Here is a 19,184-nt window from a genome sequence, read left to right on the forward strand (position 1 = left end):
AAGCAAAGTTGCCCACATTTATCTCACTGGTAGAGACATCGCAGTCATATGCACTTATGCAATAAAAACCAAAACCCAGACTCCCGAATTAACAGAAAGCAAAGCAAAAAAAAAAAAAAGATCTACAAAGAATCTGAGCCTCCATGGCCCACAATCTCCTTTTTGTTCAGTTATATTAGGTAGAATGTATTCGACCACCTCACATTTGCCAAAGTGGCGTGCGCCCACACATCAAGTTTTCAGAAATAGATAGACTTCATTGGCCAGGCGCTTGAAGACTGCACTCCAGGGTTCAAAGGCTTAAGAGCCCACAGTCACCCTCTATCGAGAGTGCCAATTTAAACACTTAGTATAGCAGATAGAAATATACATGCACCAAGCACAAGTCCGAGAACCTGCCCCCCGGGTTCAAAGGCCTGACGACCCGCAGTCACCCTCTAGGCAGGAACTCTGGTATACACACTCTTAGCTGCACTCCAGGGTTCAAAGGCCTGCAGTTGCCCTCTATTGGTCCTGAGAAAGAAGCAGTGTGACCACCTACAGAGCAAGAATCATTAAACAGTTGATTGGATACTGCCTTCAGGGGTTCAAAGGCCCACAGGCCCGCAGTCACCCCCTAGATAGAAGGGCTGATAAAAAGTGAGCTGGAGTGAAATTAAAGAGGACAGATTATAGCGCATAATGTGCTCAGGTGGTCCAGCTCAGAGCGCCTATCATGCCTCAAGGAAGGAACCTATCAGTAAGGACATAGGCACATACAGACCCTCAGAACGGAGACTTCAAAATAGCATAAACAGCAGTGCAGAACGTAGTGCGCAGAGAACACACTGGCAGAATAGACAAAACAAAACAAGCTCTTGGGGACAACACAGTTGCTAGTCCAAGTGAGTGCCTCGCTTAAACATGCAACCAGTTCCAGGAGAGCAAAGTGAGGTAACAGTGTCCAAATGTACTAATTTAAAGGAGCGCTAGACCATGGCACGCCACTCTTATAGGAGGCAAGACCGCTCCTCAAAATTGCAGCCACAGTTTAGTTCCAGTAGCCAAAACGTGTAGCACGTTAGGCAAAAAATTGAAGATCAAGTCACAACGTTTGTGAATGCAGGCGAGGCAGAGTAGTAGAAGCAGTTTGCTATATTGACGTATCTCAATACAGTACAGAGCAGTACATACCAATATCTCTGTAGGATCCCCCACACCACCACCGCTCCACCAAACACCTAAGACACTGCTGGGCACACCGCACAGCGCTCCGCACATGCGCGATGGTTAAGTAGGTTAGAAGCTGGAGGTGGGCTGAGAGATAATGCAGGAAACAATGGAGGGACTAAAGGATGTCAACACTTGTCCATGTAGCACGTAGCATGGAGCAAGAAGGAACAGCACCTTCCCCCTGTAACACCTAACACACTGCTGGGTACACCGTGCAGCGCACCGCGCATGCGCGATGGTTAAGTAGGTTAGAAGCTGGAGGCTGGAGGCGGGCTGAGAGATAATGCAGGAAACAATGGATGGACTAAAGGATGTCAACACTTGTCTATGTAGCACATAGCACGGAGCAAAGAGGAACAGCACCTTCCCCCTGTAACACCTAACACACTGCTGGGCACACCGCGCCGGCCAGGGTTCTTGCCCAAGGTCGTGTCAGAATTCTACATCTCCAAGGGCATAGACTTTCCCGTGTTCTATCCTCCCCATGCTTCCAAGGAAGAGGAGAGGTTGGACACTCAGAGGGCTGTTAGGTTCTATGTCACAAGGACAGCAGAGTTCAGGAGGGATGGCCAGCTGTTTGTAGCTTTTTTACTGTCAAAAGGTTTGGCTGTTTCTAAGCAGACCATATCTAGGTGGATTGTACTCTGTAAAGCGGAGGGCTACCAACACACAGGGAAATAGCTTCCTCCAGGCATCAGGGCTCACTCCACTAGGGTGGTGGCTGCTCCTTCAGCACTTCAGAGGGGCTTGCGGGTTAGAGATATCTGCCGGGCGGTGACACCTTCACCAAAACATTACCGTTTGGACGTGTCGCGTGGTGCTGATGCTCGCTTTGGAGGAGCGGTGCTATACAGCTTCCTGTTTTCGGGACTTTCATCCCGCCTCCAGACTACATACTGCTTTGGGAGGCTATCTGATTAGGACTCTGCAATAAAAAGCAATCCATTGAAGAGGAAATTAATTACCAAAAGTGTTCTTTCTATGGATTCTTCTCCCGCAGATTACTCATCACCCTCCCATTCAGCCTCACTATGAAAGCGCCTTTATTCCTTGATGACTGATCTTCTCATGGGAGAAGAGGAGATGAGCTATCTCTTATTGGGCTTCTAGGCCTGTTATGTGTATGGCCTTTTGCAAGTTCATGCAGTTCGGTTCTTCATCTTAAAATGAAACAAACAAAAAACTCATGTTACATTTTTGTTTTTATGAGCTTTGTGGTTATCTTTAGCCGATTTCTACAATCTTGCTCCGCACTGCCTGAGTTTGAGGAAAAAACAGTGGGGAACAGAGGTACGGGGACGTAGTGATGTAGTATATGTACGACAACCAACATCACGTCGGAGTCCACGATCGCAGCATCAAGTCGAGATGGCCGAGTCAACCCTTCTGCACAAGACCATAAGCAGAATGAGCCAAGAGACTTGTGAGATGAAAACCCGGGCATAGAGGCTGACGGGTTCTTTAAACCCACATGCCTGTGAGGGACTAAGTGAACAGATCTGGGGGGCATAGGCAGCACACACAAACCAGACCTAGAATATAGGTTGTACACAGAACAGTAACACCCTGTGGAGTCAGCTCTTCAGAAGATTTCATGTATCCCTCTACACTCTAACTGTTTTTCTTAGACACTTGCTCTTTTTTTTAAATCTCTGTACCCAGTAGGCGTTCATACAACCAATCATCCCCCACCCCCAGAAAGGACTAGGAATCACTCACCCATTGTGGTGCCCCTCTCATCTCCCAGAGGCTCTTCCATTAGTCACTTGGCCAGAGAGTGAGAGTGAATCTTTGTGTTGTTAACTATACTTCAAGTGCTCAGGGACCAAGATGATTTATGTTGTTTGAGCCATCCTTCCTACACTCAGCCCTGTTTCTTGGTCTGTTCAAATTAACCTGATTATTACTTCAAATATATTTTATGTTCGTTTGTAAGTGTTCTGTTCCTCCTCCTCATAACAGGTATTTGTTTTTGATGTGCTTGTAATGCTGCAATATAAATGATTCATTGTAATTATCCATAATCTTTATGACTTAAGTATCAAAGCTCTGAAGTGGCCCCATTCCAGCCGTAACCAAGTCTTCCAGCCTTGATTTTATTATTTGCACTCTGGAACTTGCAGTTTGGCATTTCCCATTGTAATTTTAGGGCTCCAAGTACCAGAATTCCAAGAAATAAACTGAACTGGATAACCTACTCGCACATGATATGGGAACACTTGAGAGGTCTGATGGCCTGTGGGCCACTTAACAAAAGCGTTTTGCGCATGCAGTAATGGCATTTTCATTAGCACTAATGCAAAAAGCATTTGACCTAGACCTAGAACTAAAGAAATTGTGCACACATGCACACATTCCCATTTGCACATGCACAGAGTGGGTTTGCACTTTCACGATTTCATAGTAGTACAGTCCCAGAACTCTCAAACTTCCATAAGAGCAAGAACCATAAAACATTCATTATTCTTTCCTATTAGCATAGGCTGCTTGTATCCAGACAATACAGAAGAAAAGCCACAAATGTCCCTAATTGGACTTCCAGCCCTGTGAGAGGGGATGGAGAATGTTAAAAATAGCAGAGGCTATGTATTCTGAAAGAAGAGCATGGTGCATGCTGTGGAAGAAGCTGCAGCGCAGCACACACAACCATAAATTGTATTGCTGCACTCTGACTCCAATCATCAGGTTTATTTACAAATTCTGAATCATCACCTCTGTTCCGTGGTGGAGTGGGTTAAGAGTGGGCAGTGTGCCCGACACCAGACTCTCCAGATTCATTATGTTTATGTCGGAGAAGGACATGCAGGTGGGATTCCCATGGTTCACTATCATCACAGTCCCGTATTCAGGCAGCAGGCAAGACTTCAGAAATAGTTTAACAACTTGCTCATAAGGAATCCAATGCTTTAAACATATAGCAGGAATCCTCCTGCGCCAGAAATATATATTATACAAATGCCTTTGCTTCTATATGAGCCCCTCAGAATAGGACAGTGAGTTGGCAAGGAACCATGCGTATGCACATATCCTTGGAAGGATATCTGTTTGCACACCATCCTTTGCAAATGTCTTCCTGACTCTCTCTCTCGCCTTGGCTTCCACAACACTGCCCTTATATTGACTTCTACCTAGCTGGTCATTCGGTTTTTATCTCTTGGAATGTTTGCCGGTCTGTCATTGTTCCTCTGCAGTCTCTCAAAAGCATTATGTATTGGAGAACAGCTGTTCTTGCTGAGAAAATGTTTAGTGAGCGAAACATACTCTATGTATTACCAATTAGGTAAAGAACATAAAGGGCAATTCATGAGCTCGCTCAAAAAGGAAGCGGAAATAATAATAAGGAACTTGGGGCTGTCAATAGACATTCTTATTAAAAACCCAGCAAAGGCAAAAGAACTTGTAAAAGCTTTTGATTGGATAGAAAACAGTGCAGTCATTTTAAACTCAAAACTGTATTCTCAAATCATCTCATTCTGGAATTGGATTCCAATTCCGGAAAAATACATAGCGAAATATCCATCATGGTTCTTAAGGAACGGTACCATGAAATTTAGATTTAATGTTTTAAACACACAGGAGATTGTAAATATCCGAGCACAAGACTCTGATGACCCAAAATACTGTCAGTATTGTCAAATACCTGGAGTGAACGAGTCATTGCTGTATCTGTTATTGATATGTCCGAATTTGATGTTGCAACAAATTGAATATTTTTCGCAATTTGTTACCAATATTTCATATGTTAACAGAGAGATTTTATGGTATGAAATGCTACGTGGGAACTCGGTCGCACTGAAAATAAGAGTGAATGCATTCTTATAAAAATATCTGCACTTTACATAAATGGGATTGATGTAAAGGATTGAACAAATTGTTTGAAACTGTTTTTTAATACTGACATGAATAGAAATTGATTGTATATTGACTTAAAGTAGCCTTTCCATTGATGAGCTAAGGATAAGGAACTTAGTTTTTAGAAGTTGCATAATTTGTGTTTATTGTATTTAAAGATGTTTTATCGATGTGTTAGTAACTTTTTGTAAAGGTTTAAACAAACCAAAAACAATAAAAAGGAAAAGAACTTCTCGTATCCCATCTTTACCAATGCCCTACAAATCATGTAAGCTGCTAGGTTTAACCCCCTAAACATGTGTAAAGTCCATCCATATAGAAAAGAAAAGGATTCTCAATTTCTGCGAACTCCCGTCCCTTACACTCTATCTGTGGCCTAAAGAAGCCAAATGGATCAATGTGACAATTATGAGCTAAGTTTATCATGTAGTTTGTATTACTCTAATGAAGTAAATAGTCATACAGTGTTAGAGAGAAATGCTTATTTGGCATCCAAATCATTATTAGCAAATATGATTTTTAATAATTTCAAACAAAAGTTGAACCCAACGGGTTTCGAGAAGCAATTCTCTTCATCAAGAGTATAGATATTTACAGGTTCTGTAAATAATCTCAAAAAGACCATTGTAAGCAGAGATTCTTCAAAACAATCTAGTAATTTACAACATGATATATACTAAATGGAAGCGCAAAGTAGCTTCGTGAAACACTTTGTGTTTTAAAAATTCGATCAAAATATCAAAACTGGGACTATCTTGCCCATAGTACTTCTCAGCCACTTGCTGGAGGTTATAACGGATCTGTAGGTACATGAAGACCTCTCGTTATAGCCATTCTTCACTGCCTTCACAAATGTAAAATAATTTACTCTATTGATCCGAATGATCTTACCTAATGACAGATCCTTAGACTTTGACGAGAGAAACAGTGTTCTTCCTTGAAAACAGATTTCTCTCCATGGCTTTTAGCCCTAAATTATTAAGAAGAGATTAACATGTCTTCGGTTACTAACAAAAAAAATATATAAATGTGGATACAATATAGAGGAGCAATCATATGTAAGTAAAAATCATATCTCACCAGCGATCTCATCATGTGGAGAAAATCTGGACTAACTGTTAAGGCTGTGAAGGACCTAGGCCTTGACCTTCCGTGTTAAATGCCTGCAGAGACAATGCCCAACAAAATGGATCAAAAGATCACTATATGACACTGGATTGGAGATGCAGAACAATCATTTGCAGTTAAAAATATAAATCAAAATAGTCAAAAGTCATCTTACTTAGTTTCCCCTATAGAACCGGTCTAAATGGTCCTTTGTTCAAAATTCACATAACTAAAAACACCTAAACCAGAAAATGAACCATCACAAAGCAATGTGTCTCGAATTTAACATTTAAGTATAAAGATAAGGGGGAGGGACATGAGCCTCCCAATTTTCATAGTTAGTCACCTCTTATCACAAAAAGGACATAAGGATAGTGAATACTGGTTCTTCATGCCAGATGCGCCGGAAATTGTCTGTGATTTTCTAAATGCATGCATCGTGACGCGATTACGTCATCGCGTCACACATTGTTTATGGTCCGGCTTCGTAACTCTGAAGCGAAATGCTCTAATCTCTAGTTAATTTGCCATCTACCTATCTAGTAATGCTGGCAGTGCACCTAAGCCACCAAAAATGTTTGTAATCACTAAATGCAGGTAATGAAAAAGGAAGAAGGGGTGATTAAAAAATTCTATTCGAAGTCCATCCATATCTCATCTTTCGCTCTGCAAAGGCTCCCATCTCTACCCATGTCCTCAGCGGGCTGAAATTCTGTCATAGGCGCCACATGTTGCTCTTTTTCTACTCCTTTAACCTCCCTTGATCCTCATTGACCACTTCCCATTGCCTGCATATGCCATGGCTGTCTTTGTGCAATCTCTCCCTTCTGTATTCAAATTCATCTATGGCATAGCCTCATCCTCCAACCTGGTTAGCTCCATCTCTCGCTACTCATCTCATTGCATGCTGAGATCTCAAGATCTCCGCTCGATTCCCCTTTCTCTGTATACTGCATCTCACTCCTTCACCATATTTACTTGCCACTACTGGTAGTCCCTAACCCCTGAAACGGAATCCATCCCCATTATATGAAGCTTCAAGACAGCCCTTATTAAGGTCATCCCTTCTCTGGAATGAGCATCCGAGCGGTGCCTGAGGGAAGTCCCCTCCTGATCTCCAACCTGCTCTAACACATGTATGTTACGGAAACTTTTAGAGCAAACATTCACAGGATGTCTCTTGGTGGTATATGTAGGTATAAATACTGCAAATTATACTCTTGTAGCATATGTAAATGTGCAGAATGTTTGTCTGCAATTATTATATGTGATTGCCACCCTTCCTTGTACTTCAAATGCCTACCTACTACACCTGGTATTACAACAGTACATACATCTCACCTACCCAAGAACGTTACCCAATTGTGAGAATGACCACCCAGCCTATCTGCACTCAGCCATACACGCTCAGCCATAAATGCTCATGTACGCAGAGCTGCTTGTCAAAGCTCTATTCTCTACCCGAAGAAATACAAATACCTTGTCACAGTATGCACATTTGTACAGTGTGTTCTGCTTGTATGCATCAGATTAGACTACCGCTGTTTCTGAGATAAATATTTATCTTGACTGTATTCATTTAATAAAATGAAAAATCACATTTTTAGGAATGGTGAAAAGCTTTAGCCAGTTTATGTATTACAGTCTAAATACTTGATTCCTTTACTTCTATCACATGCCTTGTTTTCATAGTTACACTATTTTATGCATTGGTCAACGCTTACAAGGAACAATATGGTCTTGCTTTTTAATAACACACCTATTGTTTCTGTATACTCCTCAGAACAAGGAGTTTGTGTGCCGCGGGCATGACTATGAGCGACTGGAGGCATTCCAGCAACGGATGCTGAATGAGTTCCCACACGCCATCGCCATGCAGCATGCCAACCAGCCAGACGAGACTATCTTTCAGGCTGATGCACAATGTATCCTTAAGTGGCGCAGCGCACCTCTTTACTTTTCAATTTGAAACAGCTTTTTGTTGTTGGTCTTAAAGTCAAAATGATATGTTGTTTGTAATAATGTTGTCTCAGGTATAAATGGATTCTAACTCCAGATGTGAAAGTCAGAGCACACCCCCGGGTGGCACAGCAGGGCATGGAATTCACTATACCGGAGAAGGCGGGCTACCGACACCACTGTCACGCAGTTGGTAGGGTACCGCTGTCACAATCACCCACTTGGTGATAGTGACAGCGTCACTGACACAGTTGGTGAAGAAGGAGCAAACACTTCCATTAAACAGTGATGGCCAATAGAGGTTTATCCAAACAACAGCCTTTTGTGAATCTGGTAAAGCAGTGGTAATAAACCCAACCTGTCTGTGACAGGAGCAGCAAAATAACGTTCTGTTGACATGCCCGCACTGCACAAAACGTTTCCTTTTTAGCTGTGGTCTTTTTTTCTGTCTCTTTCCATTTTACTATTTTTAAACCTGGGAATCCCTAGAGCCCTATTTTTTAAACCCTTTATCTGTTTGGGTTTTTCATTTTTGCTTTTTGGTTGACCCACGGTGAACTCACACCAACGTAAAGGTATGTCAGCATAAAGTCATGTCAATTACATACGTGCATCATACAAATTATCTGTGGCATTGACAACAAACTTACAGAAAAGCAAAGTATAGCCCCATCTCTCACTCCCTGCTAGGTTTATATTGTTACATTTAGATATGATTGCTAGTGTTTTTCACAAAACCGGAAAGTTTGTGACAGTTCTTATGAGACACACCTTTCACCGGTCAGATGTCTCCATTGGCAAAGGCATTGTTTCTTGGATGGTTCAGCTCGGCGGCAGTATTTCCAAATAAATGCAATTTGAATTCTTTACAGTTTACCTCCTGATCTGCTTCAGCATTTTGTGCAGTCTCTGAAAACCAAAGCAAGAGTCTTTGGTGCGAGTTTGGCTGGCCCTACCAAACAGCTGGCAGTGATCTGTTGTATCTGCCATGCCACCATTCCACAGTTTCGGGATCTCCATGTCTTGGGGTGCCCCAACCTAGTTTTCAAGATAATTCCCATTTGCTGGATCCAAAATTATTTTGTGTAGATACCTTGAAACCCCAAAAACATGGAATGTGTTTGCCCCGTGGGGATCAGAAATGCAAACCACTGTGTTAACACATTTTTTACACCTTTAGTGGATGTTGCCTTTGTTGGACCAGCATTATTTTGACCAGTCATTTTAATATTGCAAGTAGCAAACATTTCTACTTCAGAACATGCAGCCTCCGCAAATCTTGGTGTGCTTTATCTCTCTTCAGAACCTCAAAATAATTTAATTGTTGTTTAATTCGAGAAGATGTGTATTGTGGAATGAAGTTGGAGGAGAAATAACTTTCTCTGGATGATTGTTTGTTTATTAATTTGCGTTTTGTATAACACGCTATATTTATTTATTTATTTTGTTTTAATGTGATATAGTTTTGTAAAAAAAACTTTATACATAAGCAGAATACAGTCAACTAAAATTCACTGAATTTAACTTTCGATAGTACCTAAAACAGTAATAAGATGGAGTAAAACAGAATAATAATAAAGCGTTAAGGCAATAAAGCAATAGAAAGTAAATTAGAATAAGAAATTAAGAAGATAAAAAGAGAATAAGTACTCGCTATTCATATTTACATTTCATTTCTGATTACTTTTGCATTAACATTTCATTGTAGTTATTCAGCCTTATTATTTTGTTCATAATCCTTTACTTATTTACTTTGTTTATAGTCCTTGAATCAGTTCGGCCAAGTGACATTTCCAAATTCATAGCTTTATCTGCATCATTCCAAACTCTAAATAGGGCCATTTGTAATCTAGGGTTAAGAGTATTAACACATTGATGCCAAAATGCCACATCCAACATACGGTTCATACTATGCACATAGTCACTATAGTTTCTTATATAGCTGGTATTCATAATAGGACAGCCCATAAGTATGTGTCTCGCAGTTTCAGGCTGAGCTTGATTTTTAGACAACTTCCAATATCTGTCCACCATGAGCATTAACCTCTCCGGCCCCAAGGCCTCTAGAGTGGGTAGATGAATGGTAGTATGAATCTCCTGAGGTACTCAGATGGACATACGTTCAGGTATTTTTGTGCTTTTTTTAAATGTAAACAGGACATTTCACACAAACCCATAGCTTTTTAAACTTTCTAAATATGAGAAATTGTTCTGCCAGTCCCACATATTTAATCGTTTGTGCATATGATATTTCATGTCCTCATAATCATTACCCCAAGACGGTGACCAACTCATTGCCTCAAACAGCCTATCCATTTCTGCTGCTAACTTAGATTGTGTTCTGTCACCCATGTCCTCCTTTAGTGATTTTAATAGTGCGTTTGTAGGGCTATTCAGAATTTTGATGTATAATTCTGCTCTTTTCCCCAGAACAATCGCTTTTAATGAGGAGATTCCCAGTTCCAACCTAAGGATAGCCATGGGTATGCATTGTGGAAGACCCAATAGCCTCCTCCAGAATTTCCCTTCAATGATCTGAAGCCACTCAAGATTCATAGTAATCAGTGACTCCAAGCCATACGTTATCATGGGTACAAGGCACTGTACATATAGATGACATGCTCCCCATATGGAGTAGCCACTCTGATTATGCGTGAACATATAAATCATAGCTGTTAGTTGTACAGCTTTAACCTTGCAATGTTGGATGCATATCTCGTAGTTACCCTTGCTCTCAAATTCCACTCCCAGATATTTGTAAGAGTGTGTATACCTGATTTCTACTGATCTCAAGAGCATACGTGAGCGAGCAACCTTACCGGCGGAAAACAGGATGAGTTCCATTTTACTATGATTTATAGCTAGTTCATTGTCTTCAGCATATTGCCAGAGTTGCGTAGCAGATCTACATAACCCGCTGAATGTGTGATCAAAGATGATCACAATATCATCCGCATAGGCCATGATTACGCATTTAGAAGTGCCAAATCTGGGTGGGCAGTTGCGAGTACCCAATATAAATTCTGCGACATCCGAAACGAAAAGGTTGTAGAGCTGGGAGACTGTTGTGCAGCCCTGCTTTACACCTCTATTTTGTTTAATCAGTCTAGTCATTGTCCCCTTGTGATCTAATTTGAGTTGGACAAAAGTGTTAGTGTGGAGGAGCTTCAGATAAATATATCACTGCATCCGGACAGTTCATTATTCGCAGTTTGTGCCAAAGCTTTTCCCTGTTCACCAAGCCAAATGCTGACCTAAAATCAACATATAATGCATACAGTGGTGGACTATTATGCTTCCGAGCTTTACTCCTTAGGAGATCCATTATCATTAGATTGTGAGACGTAGAATACCCGGTACCACTCTGGAATCGATCTAAGATCTCAGCGTTTTTCCAGTACAGTCAAGCATGGATAGTAAGCGATAGCTTCCAGGGTCTGTTTTATTCCCTTTTTTATAGATAGGAACTAATATGGCAGTTTGCCATGTCACTGGGATTCTGCCATCTCTTAACACTTTTTCAATTTATTACTTTAAAGAGCTCACGTCAGACTTTTTCAGAAGCAACTGTGAACTTTAGACTAAGTGCCTGGTTACATACTACTTCAAGCAGTCCTTTCTCCTTTCCCAAACAGCATTAATAACATGTTTATTGTCAAGCACATGTGACCACAATTTTGCAGCCCTATAAAATGTGTTATTACCCACTTCAGTTTGTATTCCTTTTAATCCAATGGGAATGATCTACATCTGCCTCTGTTATTGTGCCGGTATTTGTTCCTCTAGCCTGCTAGTTGTACACAAACATTGGCAGCAGGTGCATTAACCTACTAAACTGTGTTATTCGCCGATAGGATTCATTTTGCAGGTTTAAAAGGAATGGCTATTTAAGGGGAGTTAGTCTGGTCATAAAACACACCACCACAATGCTCACAACACAGAACTATCCGTACTCAACAAAGAGACGCCACTGCAATCACTGTTGACCAGATACCTACCAAGGAACAGCACAACAAAATGCTATTTAAAACAATCCTCAAAATATACAGAAGGGTAGGCTTCTGAAATTGTGGAGAGTGATGAAAATGAAATTAAATAATGGATTGCTGTTTGTTGGATATTAATAATGAGGTCAATACAAATACCCTCTTGTACTCACATTGGCTGTGAGTGTGTGGTTAATAATAGCACGATATTGCTCAGATTTATATATGTGACCATAAATGGGATTTTTACCAAATACAAGATCAGTAAATACATGATATTGTTGGTGTGAGTGTAAATAGCTGTAGATATACATTCTATACCCTGGGCAAAGAGTCCATCATTTTCCTAGTAATATTAATCATTAGATCTAAAATTAGAGTGCAAAATAAATGTAGCTGTAACAGGCTGCTATACTGATATAAATTATATAGAAATAAATCAGTAGGTTATGCTAAGCTATGCATCATTTGTATGCATGACTTGTGTAGGGTGGTTTCTTTGACCTTATTCCATGTTCCCTTTGTCCCATTGTGGTTTCCTGCATTTACTTTTTTGCACAGCCTATCCTTGACTTTGTCATTTCTGACAGTCTTTTCATTCCAACATTATAAACGTGGGATTTGCAGTGGGCACTTTGAGACAGGCATGGTATCAATAAAGACACATACTCAAAAGTAACAGTTTGACAACCTTTATCATCCAACTTCATGGAGTTGGTGTAATGTGTACCTGGCCCTAACTGTAAGCGGGTTGTTCCCTCAAATGATGTTTCTAAGTGCCGTCGATGTCCGTAAGTCCAATACCAAAGTTCCTCCAAACCTTTGCTTGCCCTCACTCTTAAACCAAATGTGATAGGGGATATTCTTAAAGGAAAAATGGTTATGCAAAAGAAAACGTAAACCACAGCTGGTTTCAAGTAGTCTTACCAATAGGTGTAATTCTGCCAATTCAAAATAGCTCAACTCAAAAGGGCCGCCCTTGGAACCTTCCACGTAGGTTGTAGCAAACCAATAAAGTTCACAGGGTCTCTTGGGGTTCCCTTCGCCAAGCTTCGATCTTTACAGTTCCGAACAAAAAAGACTATGGGCCTCATTACATATTAGGCGGTAGGGGGTTAACGGGGCTGGTAGAGCTGCCGGCCCCGTTAACCCCCTACCGCCTCATTACGAGGTCTCCTCGTGGGACCCGCTAAAGACGCCTGGTAAATCCAGGCGTCCTTAGCTGGTCCCGCGTGCAGACCAGGATGCAAACAGGCCCGTCATTTAAGGGCCCTTTGTTTGCATCCTCCCCATTGAGCACTATGGGGGCTCAAATGGCAAAGGGGATGTACTGGTCTGGGTTCCCTGAATGGGGAAATACCGGGGCCTCCAAGGTCAGAATGGCCCGGTATTTCCCCATTCAGGGAACCCGGGCCCGGTACCCGGAATGGGGGTAGCCATGCCACAAAAAGCGGCATGGTTACCTCCATTCTCATAATGAGGCCCTATGTTTCTGTTAGGCCTTTCAGGGTTCCCTTCCCCAAGTCTATGCCTCTCTTCATAAAGTTCTGCAATGTCTTTAGTGGGCTTCGTAGGGTTCCCTTCCCCCAATCTAAGGCCCCTCTGGATCAAAAGATTCACAGTTTCTTACTTTACAATTCAACCAAGGATTCACGGTTCTATTTAGGCCTCCCGGGTTTCCCTTTCCTCAAGCGTAGGCCCTTTCTCACGAAGTTCAACAATGTCTCTTGTGGGCCTCTTAGGGTTTCCTTCCCCAAGCCTAGGCCCCTCTGGTCTCAAACAAACAAAAAGTTCCTCTCGCCAGGATGCACCTTTCACTGTACAGTTCTTTCATGGGGGTAGTATCAAAGACTTTCGAGAACACTGGGTTCTTTGCTCCACCCAGGCACAACCACTCTGACCTCTTACTTCTCTCCTTATTCTCCGGCACCTTTTCCTCTTCTGTGCCTCTTTCACTCTGTCCTTTTCTACTTTGTTGTGTGCCCTGCACACCTTCTTTTCCTGTCGCGCACCCTTGCACCTGCTTTTCACAGGTCAGTGCCTCTTGCACACTTCTCTTTACTTTTCACTGTGCTCTCCTGGACCTTCTTTTCCTCACTGTGCTCTCCTGCACCTTCTTTTCCTCACTGTGCTCTCTAGCACACTCTTGTGTTTTCTCTGGGTCACTTGCACCCCCTTTCTCAGTTTCGGGTTGCTCTCACCCTCTCATGATTGTCCATTTTCCTTTAACTTTCTCTGTACTGTCTCTCTCTGTTTCGGGTTGCTTGTGCCCCTCTCCTTCTTTTCGGGTCTCTCGCACCCGCTCTTGGCTGCATTCGTTCCACCAGTGCATTTGCTCTGTCTTTTCATCCACGCCTCTAGCACACCTTTTCTTTACCTTCTGCTTACTTTCTCTTGCCGCTTTTCAGCTTTCGCTTGCTTCGCTTTGTCTTTACCTTTTTTCACTTTGCTGTCTTCTTGCTGTCGCTTCACCGAGCTCTTCCTTTCACAGTGCTCCTGCTCCGGCCACCCACACCGTACTGAATATCTCTCTCTGCTTCACGAAACTCATCCACAGTAACGCTGCGCCGGCAAAAAGTTCAAGTACGTTCATATGGGTTTTGGTCATATTGATATTGATATTTTATTTCTATCGCGCTCATACACAAGTGTTTCAGAGCGTGAGGTCAGGGTCTCACCACCTGCCCCTCAGATGCCCCTGGGACCCGCAAACGTCCCAGGGGAATAAGCAGTGGCCTGTCTTCCGTCCCGCTCCGGTTCCCTGGAGACATGGCTCCCTCGCTATGCTGCAGCCCTTCACACACACCGGGCCAGCGTCTCAGCGTCCCACATTCCACTGGTTGTCTCCTTGCTGCCTTCTGCTCCTTGGCTTCCTGGTTCCATCCAGAAACCCCAGCTCGCTCAATTATCCTGGCAGAATCACCCTTTATATATTGTAGGAGAGAGTTATATCGTCTGCTTATGTTCTACTGCAACACTTCCTTCTCCTTCTTAGGGACCCTGCTACCTGAATACCCCACAAAAGCTTCCTGGACTTCCTCCTCCTCAACTGCCGTCCCGCGCCTCACCTGGTGTACTCCCATGAGAACAACCCCGGGCTCCCCTACCCAGGTGATCCTCCCTTGCTCGTACCCCCAGGGTTGGGAATCCAAGAGCGATGGCCCTCCCCAGCCACCTGAATAGAGGATTCTCAGGGACTTCATGTGAGAATACCCCTAGGTTTCTCACACCACCTAAAATAAACTTTGACAGGCACCTTTCAAGGGCTTCCCCACCATATCTCTCGATCCTCACACAACCGTGCTTCCAGTAATTCTAGTACTATTTCTATGGTGGCATCTTTAGAAAACGCTTGTTAACACAAGTTTTCTTATTTTCAGGTCTGCATGCTGCCTGATCCACTACCTACCTTTACACACACACAAACAAACACACAATGGGATTGTTCTAGAAAGAGAACATTATTGTATAAGTAATGGTGCGACCGTATCTTCACAGTTTTTTTATATCATGAATCCCTATCCTACTCCTGCCTCTTGCCCTGTTTCTTTTCTCTTTCATCCAAAGACTATAATTTTCATTACAAGTGTGCCGGTCTAGAAAAAAAGTGCTGGTAACAACGGTTACCGGCACCTTTTCTGGACGGGCAAACTACAAGTCTGTTGGTAGGGGCTGTGAACTTATGTCATGGTTCGCCGGCCATGGAACCTATGGGGAAGGTGGAGGAAATGGAAAAAGGACTAATGCTCCCTTCCGTAACGCTATGTGCGTTCTAGTCTTCCCAGCCTTAAATATCCGGAAGTCGTTAACGCACTTGCGTTACAACTTCCAGTGTTTCGGGAAGCGACTACCAACGCTCCGGTTTGTTTGTTCCTGCATTCCGCTCTCAGGTGGATACTCTTTGTTTTTTCCCGCTTTCTGCTTTGTCTCCTCCCCTACTCCCGTTTCCTTCCCGTTTGCCTTTAGTCCCTTGCAGCGCTCCTTCGGCTGTGTTGCTCTCTCCTGCCTGCCTTGCTCTTTACTCTGCTCTGTGTGCGGAGTCCTACAGTTCTCGATACTCCGGATTCCATCTCTGCTATTAAGATCAGTATCTGGACTTCCTCATTGGAATTATTGCATCTCCAACCTCACAGCATTGCATGCTGGGATTCGAAGTCCTCATCCGGCTCATCTCTTTGACAACCTGCCAGGGTTTTTCGGCAAGGCTTTTCCCTGGTTTGGGGTGGGCTCCCCAGGGTAGCACCGGCCAGTTACCGGCAGACTCATAATGAGGGCCTATGTTCTGGTTAATCCGGATGGGGGCACAATATATTTTTTAGGACCACATACCGATACCATGAGACAACTATGGTGGCGCTTGCCACAGTATAAACTCTTTAACAAAACATAGCATTGGAGTGAAAACCCATAATTAGGAATAGAAAATACAGTCAGAAACATCATTATTGTCAAGTGAAAGAGAACTGCCTAACCATTCCATTTCGTAAAAGTTAAATTGGTCCTTTGATTTTTGAAAACCCTATGTTTGTTCTATCCCTACATGCTAATGTTATAATAACTAATAATATAAAGACCAGATTAAGTTAGGAAAAAAGGAACTCTTTGTCCTCCCTATACTCATTGGGCTACACATTTCCTATGCTGCTTTTAGTTAAGTACATATTAATTATTGTGTCAGGCCAAGAAATGCCCTTTATATGTAAACTTTGATCAAGTGGATTTAAAAAGAATCTGAAATGTTGACTGAAGCTTATCCAATGTTATGGATTTTTTGATCTTTACAATTGAAGCTTTTCTGCTATTCATAATGTTGTGGTTTCACAGTTGGCATCCATGGGAAAATGGAAATAATATTAAATACCTTCATTCCTAGAAGTTCTCCCATGATTGTAAAATTGAGCCCTTTCTTATTAGCATTCAGTATTAACTTGCCCCTTGGACGAAAGAATATGTAGAAGCAAAATGTTGTTAAACTTAAATCAAATCAAGTTAAGTTTGTGTTGTTGTTTTTTGATTTATTAAATACACCAGGCGGAAGAGTCATGGTCCGTGTTTGGAGCACCGCCCATTGTACATTTGAAGTGAGAGCACACATTTCATGCATTCAGGTATTTCAGTTTTAGCATTACCAGCAGACATTTGATTTCCAGTTCAGCATTCTTTAGATTATCGCATTATGCCTTAACAGCTTGCAAACAGATCTGCAGATGTATGCCGTAACACCAATTCCCGACAGCCAAGAGGTGCTTCAGCGAGACAGCATTCCCGATAACATCAAAAGTTTTTACAAAGTGAACCACATCTGGAGGTTCAGATATGACCGGCCATTCCACAAAGGCACCAAGGACAAGGAGAATGAGTTCAAGGTAGGCCTCTTTGCTGCTTCCTTCACGGATGTCACTGGTGTTGTGGATGGGAGGAAATAACTTTTTCTTTTCCATCTGAGATCGCAGTGCCACCTACTCATCTGCATATCCGGTGGCTAATGCATGTCCAATACAAACCTAGAGCAATGTTCAAAAACAAGAGAAAGAAAGGGCGGGGCACCTCTTTCCCAAATATATCCCTTTTACTTTTTGCCCAACCATGTTCGATCTTCTTTAAGAAATATGACAGACAAGAATTCAACATTATTTAAATTTTATTTTTAATGTTACTAGTGGTTCTCTTCGATTTAAAAATGACCTTTTTGTACTATATATTCAACTGTGTGTCAAGTAAACCTTTGAGTTTGTCTCATGTTTAATACCGCATTTTCTAGAAATCATAAATTTCTATGTGGAAGAGCATGTTTCAAATGTTCTTTGCCAAAATTCTTTAATATAAAAACCAGTTCAGTCTCTTTCTTTCAAACTGGCCACATTGTACCATAATCAATGGATATGTTGATTTTTAAATGGTTTGGCAACTTGTAAAATTGTACATTGAAGGCAATATCTAAAGAAAGGACACAAAAGAATGATAGTCAAAATATTTTTTTTCATATCGCAATCTCTTTCTCTTATATCTACATTTTGTAGTGTTCCCCACCTTTGAACTTTTCATCCCTTTACCACAGCGAGAGATCGTTCAAACTTTGTATTTATGTTGAAAGCGACTAGTTCTATCTCTAATGACATTGTCACACTTGTGCATTTACCAATGATATCACCCCTAAATAAGTGGCTTAGTGGTGACCCCATCCCTTCTTTTTATCTTAGTCTCCAGAGAGCTGGGTGGATTGAAGCATGTATGCTCGATCAGGCCAAGTGCTATTGTGGCACAATCCTACTGTGGTCTCGTACCCGATTTGCTTTTTAATTTGCTCATCATATTCCTGAAAATGCCTCTGTGCTGGTGGTGCCCAAGGCAGCCACCTCGAATGATCTGTCTGCAGATCCGACCCTATAGAATACAGGTGGGATGCACTGTACCCATGTCATATGAACAGCGCTAATCAGTGGAATGGAATGGAGCACTGTACAAAAAGGGGTGAATACATGGCAGCCAATGCTCTCATCATCCCTCTGTCTAAGTATTATGAAGAGGGCAAAAGGGTGTCCTTGAGAGCGACTTCAGTGCCTTCCAAAAGTGCAGAAAAGATGGGGCCTGACTTCTGTGACCATCGGCATGACATTGCAGAGTCTGGGTGTGTAGCCGCTGGGAACGGTGGAACACTAATTTTTCAGATGCTTTTCAGTGTGAGTTTGAAGTGTGTTTGCAGATTGAGTTGTCGAAATCATTTGTCTCACCTGAATCAGATGGTGATGCCTAGATGCTTACTCAGTGTAAGATCACACACAGAACAACCTGGCCAGGACAAACACATTGGCTCAAATCCGAAAGCAGTAGCAAACAGTTATGATCATAGATAACTCAAACCTGTGCGTCCATCTCTTAAAGCTGTTACAATAGATCAATGAAACGTGCTATTCCACTCCAGAAAGAGACACAGCCAGTTTCAGCGAGTTAACAGGGTGCCATGTTTGTATATTGACACACCTTGTATGTTATAACATTACAGCCTGCCACCAAGGCTACATAAAAGCATTAATGAACATTTGATAGGGCACTTTCAAGAGGCAATTG

At 42.1% G+C, this 19,184-nt stretch overlaps 1 protein-coding gene across 4 annotated transcripts in view; it reads left to right on the forward strand.

Annotated features, from left to right (window-relative positions):
- The window catches only part of DOCK4 (dedicator of cytokinesis 4), a 2,129,281-nt gene that overhangs the window by 1,878,636 nt on the left and 231,461 nt on the right, over nucleotides 1-19,184 (forward strand). For all 4 annotated transcript variants that reach the window (XM_069627915.1, XM_069627916.1, XM_069627917.1 and 1 more), the window contains 2 exons: nucleotides 7,955-8,096; nucleotides 17,316-17,482. In XM_069627915.1, coding sequence (XP_069484016.1) covers nucleotides 7,955-8,096; nucleotides 17,316-17,482 — 309 coding nt within the window. The remainder of the gene's footprint in view (nucleotides 1-7,954; nucleotides 8,097-17,315; nucleotides 17,483-19,184) is intronic.

The sequence above is a fragment of the Ambystoma mexicanum genome, chromosome 12 (assembly GCF_040938575.1).
Source record: "Ambystoma mexicanum isolate Mex_15411 chromosome 12, UKY_AmexF1_1, whole genome shotgun sequence".
Lineage (NCBI taxonomy): Eukaryota > Metazoa > Chordata > Amphibia > Caudata > Ambystomatidae > Ambystoma > Ambystoma mexicanum.